Genomic DNA, 7500 nt, shown 5'->3' with positions numbered 1-7500 from the left:
GCTGTACACACAGTACAGACACATATTACTTTACATTACATTACATTACATTACATTACACTACATTACACTACACTACATCCATCAGGTCTGGGGAGCTGCGCGCTGTACACACAGGACAGACACATATTACTTTACATTACATTACATTACATTACATTACATTACATTACACTACACTACATCCATCAGGTCTGGGGAGCTGCGCGCTGTACACACAGTACAGACACATATTACTTTACATTACATTACATTACATCCATCAGGTCTGGGGAGCTACGGGCTGTACACACAGGACAGACACATATTACATTACATTACATTACATTACATTACACTACATTACATCCATCAGGTCTGGGGAGCTGCGCGCTGTACACACAGGACAGACACATATTACTTTACATTACATTACATTACATTACATTACATCCATCAGGTCTGGGGAGCTGCGCGCTGTACACACAGGACAGACACATATTACTTTACATTACATTACATTACATTACACTACATTACACTACATTACATTACATTACATTACATTACACTACATTACATTACATTACATTACATTACATTACACTACATTACATTACATTACATTACATTACACTACATTACATTACATTTGGAAATAGTGACTGTCATTGCAATACCTGGCCCAACTACCTAAGGTGGGTCCAGGTGACGAAAGCTAAAATGAAAAGTGTCTGCTGTCTTCCTCACCTGCTCCCTCCTCTGTGGTCCCGAAGCCAGAGGTCCAGCAGCGGTCCCCATGGCTGAAGGACTGATCCCAAGCGGGGAGGCAGGCGGGCTGGATGGCAGCTAAGAGAAGACAATATAATATAAGACAATATAAGATAAGATATGATAAGGACTGGTCCCACGCAGGCAGGCAGGCGGGCTGGATGGCAGCTAGAATAGGACAGAAGAATAAGATAAACTTTAAGGATCCCAGTACAGAGTAAGCAGGCAGGCGGGCTGGATGGCAGCTGGAATAAAATAAGACATAAGATATGATAAGGACTCATCCCAGGCAGGCAGGCAGGCGGGCTGGATGGCAGCTAGAGTAAGATAAGACACACACAATACATAAAGGACTGATCCCAGGCAGGCAGGCAGGCGGGCTGGATGGCAGCTAAGAGAAGACAATATAATATAAGACAATATAAGATAAGATATGATAAGGACTGGTCCCAGGCAGGGAGGCAGGCGGGCTGGATGGCAGCTAGAATAGGACAGAAGAATAAGATATGTTAAGTACTGATCCCAAGCAGGGAGGCAGGCGGGCTGGATGGCAGCTAGAATAATACACAACACACACAATACATAAAGGACTGATCCCAGGCAGGGAGGCGGGTTGGATGGCTACAGCATAAGATAAGAATAAGATACACTTTAAGGATCCCAGTACAGAGTAAGCAGGCAGGCAGGCTGGATGGCAGCTAGAGTAAGATAAACATAAGACATACAGAATAAGCAGGGAGGCAGGCGGGCTGGATGGCAGCTAGAATAGGACAGAAGAATAAGATAAACTTTAAGGATCCCAGTACAGAGTAAGCAGGCAGGCGGGCTGGATGGCAGCTAGAGTAAGATAAACACAAGACATACAGAATAAGCAGGGAGGCAGGCGGGCTGGATGGCAGCTAGAATAATACACAACACACACAATACATAAAGGACTGATCCCAGGCAGGCAGGCAGGCAGGCTGGATGGCAGCTAGAGTAATACACAACACACACAATACATAAAGGACTGATCCCAGGCAGGGAGACAGGCGGGCTGGATGGCAGCTAAGAGAAGACAATATAATATAAGACAATATAAGATAAGATATGATAAGGACTGATCCCAGGCAGGGAGGCGGGTTGGATGGCTACAGCATAAGATAAGAATAAGATACACTGTAGCGTCTTAGTGCAGCTGGGGTCGCCGGCGACCCTATTCACTTGCTGAAAATGCTTAACTACATCATAACAACATTGCTATGACATTACAGAGAGCCATAGTGCTGCGCTAAGGACTGATCCCAGGCAGGCGGGCAGGCGGACTGGATGGCAGCTAGAATAATACACAATAAACACACACACACACACACACACACACACACACACACACACACACACACACACACACACACACACACACACACACACACACACACACACACACACACACACACACACACACACACACACACACAAATGGTGAGGTGCAGAGAGGTGAAGGGCCGGTCAAAGGGGGGTTGCGGGCCGTATCCGGCCCCCGGGCCTTAGTTTGGGGACCCCAGACTCACAGTTGAAGGTGAGCAGTGTGGAGAGCTTGAGCAGTGCGAAGTCAGACACACACACACACACACACACACACACACACACACACACACACACACACACACACACACACACACACACACACACACACACACACACACACACACACACACACACACACACACAATGGGGGTTCCCCTTCACTAGACTCACAGTTGAAGGTGAGGGGCGTGGCCAGCTTGAGCAGTGCGATGTCGTGGTCGTTGGTGACCTGGCTGTAGGCCTCGTGCCGCAGGATCTGCTTGACCAGGAAGGGGGCGGGCAGGTTCCTCTGGGAGACCACGCCCCCATACACACGCCAGTTACGCGCCTCTCTGGACGATGGGTTGGTGCTGAGGAGGGAGGAAGACATCACAAGAGGTGATTTCATACAGTTATACACGGCAGTTATAAATCAGATGTTACCATGGCAATTATCAAGTCATAATGCATTACTACTAGCCTGATTATCATCGACTTTCAAATCTCTTCGAGACTTGGTCTGACCAAGAGCATAACAATTAACATTTCCCAAACAGCATTTCCCAAATGGCCTCCCTTGGTTTGCTAATGATCGTTTGCTTCCCAGCAAAGTGTGAGGAGTTCCCGTATTTGTGGGAACTCAGAAAGTACTTGCATTGACTCCTGACCTGACTAGTAGCAACGCTGAAGCTGTTGCGTCACTTGGAGGGCACGGCCTGGCTACATTACTACAGGCCCTGTGCACTGTTATAGTGATGTAGAACTATAATAGTAAAGTTTTCTCATGCAGTAGCCAGTTACGCGCCTCTCTGGATGACGGGTTGGTGCTGAGGAGGAGGGAGACATCACAAGAGATGATTTAAATTTCACAAGATATCATGAATTCATATGGAGATATTATGAGATTACACAGTAACTAGAGATGCACCGGATCCTGATTTTTAGGATCCTGCCGGATACCGGATCCACTGCTTAAGATCCTGCTGGATCCGGAACCGGATACCGGATCCTACGACAGGGTTGAAACACATAGCCTACTCGCACACGTGGGCCCTTTTTATTACGTTGGCTCAAATTATTTTTTAGACTCATTGGCTTACTGCCACACTGCCTGCACTGGCCGCTTAAAAAAAACCTAGGCTAGAGATGCACCAGATCCTGATTTTTAGGTAACATGCCGAATACCGGATCCACTGCTTAAGATCCTGCTGGATCCTGATCCTGTGAAAAACCCTACTATCCTGCCGGATCCGGAACTGGATCTTGGATCCTGTGCATCTCTAACAGTAATCATATTGAACTGACTACGCTGAGTCGCGTATTAAAGTACCATGGAATGCTTCATGGTTTTTTTTTTTTTTAGCAATGATGCAATGAGTTATGATAATGGGAGATATCAGTGATAAAGCTTCTCCAAACCATTTTGTAGACAGACAGACAGACAGACAGACAATTGGACAAGACAGACAGGCCGATAGGCAGAAGGATGGACGGACACTCAGGCAGGCAAACAGATAGGCAAGTAGACAGACAGGTAGACAGATAGGCAGGCAGACAGACATTCAGGCAGGCAGACAGACAGACAGACAGGCAGGCAGGCAGACAGACAGGCAGGCAGACAGACAGATAGGCAGGCAGGCAAACAGATAGGCAGGCAGACAGACAGGCAGGTAGACAGATAGGCAGGCAGACAGACATTCAGGCAGGCAGACAGATAGGCAGGCAGTCAGGCAGGTAGACAGATAGGCAGGCAGACAGACAGGCAGGCAGACAGACAGATAGGCAGGCAGACAGTTGGACAGACAGACCCCACCCAAGATGCATATATGTGATAGCAATGGTATATGTATCATTTCCCAGGTTTAAAAAAAGCATGAAGTACATGCACATCCCAAAAAGAATTGTTTCGGGTACCGAATATACGCATGACAAAAAAAGGAAAAAAATATCTGCATATCGTACAAGTGCCATTGCTGAGATTTATTTGAAAAACAGTGCAACCTTTCGAGCTAACATAAGTCAAGTCAAGTCAAGTCAATTTTATTTATAAAGCACTTTAAAATACAACAGAGGTAGCTGTCCAAAGTGCTGGACAAGTAGGAGGACTTGAAAGGAATCTTCAACCTTACAACACATAGACATACTTGAGGACATAGCCCAAAATACAAAGACCACTTGGCAAAAAAAAAAAAAAAAAAAAAGAGGGAGAAAAGTCACAATCAATAAGATAGGTCTTGGTCAGGGGGCAGTAGTAGGCTATCATTTACCAACCTGGCCCTGACTTGGCTCCTCGGATATAATTTGCCTCAAAATACACGTTCTCATTTTCAGCTGAGATCGCCCATGCAGACGCAACAGAGATGGCTGCCCTGGCCAAAGACATAATAATATCCACCACTGCAACCTCTTTAGAGAGATACTGTTGGGAGCTACACACAACACACTCCTGGATTGGCCATAAGGCATACAGGGCATTTGCCTTGTGCACTGTTTATGCTTTTGGGCTGGCCCTCCTCTTACAGTGGTGTCAGTCCAGCCGACCTCTGTGAGTCTGACAGCGGAAAAATATAAATAGTCGTTGTGGCTTTTTTTGGTCAAAATAGCTTGAAATGGATAACTATAAATGTTGTCACAGGCATCATTGTCTCTCTACGTGTCTGGCGGACCGGTCTTGGCTTAAAATGCCCAGCCCGTTTTTTTTGTAGTCTCCCACTCCAACCCTGCACGTAACACACTGGATATCCACGGCTGGATATTGTAACAGGAGGCCACGGAGGCGAGGCCAGTGGGGTGGGGCAGACGAGCGAGACAAGGGAGCGGGAAAATAAGCCCGTCTGGCCCCAAAAAAGGAGAATGCAGGAGCGGTGACCGGTCACTCTATCTGCCCTGAAACTGGGCCATTCCGGAACTGGATCACGTATTTGGTTCCAAGTGGGATGCACTCCAGCTACAGCAGGGGCAGCCATGTTCTTTAAAAATATATTTTGGGGGCTTTTTATGCATTTATTATGATAGGACAGTTGTGGAGAGACAGGACATTTGTTCTTACTGGGCAGCTGTGGTACTTTACTGTAAGCAGTGGCGATCTGACAATGAGATGCGCCCAGCGCGATGCCGCCTCCAACACCCCGCCACATTTATTATTGCAATAAATTGTGGTAATAGAGTGGAAATTACACCTTTTTGGTTATTTTTATTATGTCTATAACTATTTGAACATGTTTATAGTGATTTCACAATGGTGCCGCCCCCTCTCGATTGCCCGGTCGGAATGCCCCTCGTGGCTAAGTAAGTAAGTAAGTAAGTTTGTAAGTAAGTAAGTAAGTAAGTTTGTAAGTAAGTAAGTAAGTGCGTTTGTAAGCAAGTAAGTAAGTAAGTAAGTAAGTAAGTAAGTAATTAAGTAAGTAAGTAAGTAAGTAAGTAAGAAAGTAAATAAATAAATATACGTATATACATATACACAGTATATACACATACTGTATATAAATAAATACAAAAATAAATAAACTTCAAATAATCTGTATGTGCATGAGAGAGAAGTGGTTAGTCTATATGGCCTAGTTGTGGACCCAGGCCTCAGTAGCACGGTGCCTCGAGCGTCGAGAGCAACGGTATGTCTTCCTTCACTTCACCATGACAACGGTGGTGAACAAAACATGAAGCAGATTCGACATCTTAGATTCCCTTAAAATATAGGTCAGCGAGCCGAGACATCGCCCCGGGCAACCAACCCACCACATCTTAGAGCAGCGGAGGAGAGATGTGGACACAGTGGCCGACCACGACAGACAGACACACAGGGGGGGTAAACAGAGAGAAAGGAAAGGTGAGGAGAGAAACATAGCCCTGGGCATCAAGCACATCTTATACTGACCTTGAAGTACAGACAGAGACAAGAATAAACAGAGAGAAAGGAAAGGTGAGGAGAGAGAGATAGCCATGGGCATCCACCACATCTTATACTGACCATGACAGACAGACAGAAATGGGAATAAACAAATGGCGCACAGACAGAGACGGGGATAAACAGAGAGAAAGAAGAGGTGCGGGGAGAGAGAGATAGCCCCAAGCAACCCACCACATCTTATCCAGAGAGCAGCTGACCATGAGAGTGGCTGACCATGACATACAGACAGAGACAAGAGTGAACAGAGAGAAAAGGTGAGGAGAGATTGGCTGACCAGGACATACAGACAGAGACTGGGGAAATACAAATGGGTGGTTGACGTTTAAGGGTGTGACGCAACAAAAAAAAAAAAGTTTTTCCAATTCCTGAAAAAAATGCTGGAAAAAATTGGAAAAAAATAGAAAGACATACAGACAGAGACTGGGGAAATACAAATGGGTGGTTGACGTTTAAGGGTGTGACGCAACAAAAAAAAAAAAGTTTTTCCAATTCCTGAAAAAAATGCTGGAAAAAATTGGAAAAAAATAGAAAGACATACAGACAGAGACTGGGGAAATACAAATGGGTGGTTGACGTTTAAGGGTGTAACACAAAAAAAAAAAGTTTTTCCATTTCCTGAAAAAAATGCTGGAAAAAATAGAAAAAAATAGAAAAAAATAAAGCACTTAGTGGTCCTAAGACAACAGTGTGCTACCATCACTATAAGCACTGACCTGGGGAAACAGTGTGCTGCTGTCACTACAAAGTCCGGGGAGATGATGGTGCCCCCGCACACATGGGAGCCCAGGAAGTGCAGGCTGACCTGCCACGGCCACTGGCCCACTTTGGCAATACTGCCCCCTATGATCCTGGAGGTGGACTGCTGCCGACCACACTCTGGGGAAGAGCAGAGGAGAGGAGAGTAAGGAAGGTCACGTTCACTACTATTGCACATGACTTGTAGTACTATTACACATGATATAGTATGCTCACACTCGCTACTGCATATGAGTGGATATACAGTACTACATATTTAGTTACACATCATGAAGATACATTTACTAGATATAAGTAGTACTATTTACTAGTATATAGTACTTGGGGCACCAACCACTCTGCCCCCAATTGGTGCCTCTTACATTGACAAATAAAAATAATGAATTACATTACAAACAGCAATGTAAACAGTAAAAATTATTAACACAATTACATTACAAACAGAAATGTAAACAGTAAGCACATATTTAATAGTTAGTAGATACAGTACATTTATAATAATAGTTGATTATGATATTTCATGTGATGATGGACACTTACTC

The 7500-nt window shown here is 45.0% G+C and overlaps 1 protein-coding gene across 1 annotated transcript in view; it reads right to left on the bottom strand.

Moving 5' to 3' along the window:
* tmprss13a (transmembrane serine protease 13a) overlaps positions 1 to 7500 on the bottom strand; it is a 43682-nt gene that overhangs the window by 11114 nt on the left and 25068 nt on the right. Inside the window, exons 7-10 of the mRNA XM_063205883.1 lie at positions 7499 to 7500; positions 6903 to 7078; positions 2488 to 2644; positions 730 to 828 (exon numbers count right to left, since the gene is read on the bottom strand). The exon at positions 7499 to 7500 is cut by the window's right edge and continues 42 nt beyond it. Coding sequence (XP_063061953.1) covers positions 730 to 828; positions 2488 to 2644; positions 6903 to 7078; positions 7499 to 7500 — 434 coding nt within the window. The remainder of the gene's footprint in view (positions 1 to 729; positions 829 to 2487; positions 2645 to 6902; positions 7079 to 7498) is intronic.

The sequence above is a fragment of the Engraulis encrasicolus genome, chromosome 8, assembly GCF_034702125.1.
Source record: "Engraulis encrasicolus isolate BLACKSEA-1 chromosome 8, IST_EnEncr_1.0, whole genome shotgun sequence".
Classification (NCBI taxonomy): domain Eukaryota; kingdom Metazoa; phylum Chordata; class Actinopteri; order Clupeiformes; family Engraulidae; genus Engraulis; species Engraulis encrasicolus.
The sequence above is the reverse complement of the archived record's forward strand: the minus strand, read 5'-3'. Positions and strand labels throughout refer to the sequence as shown.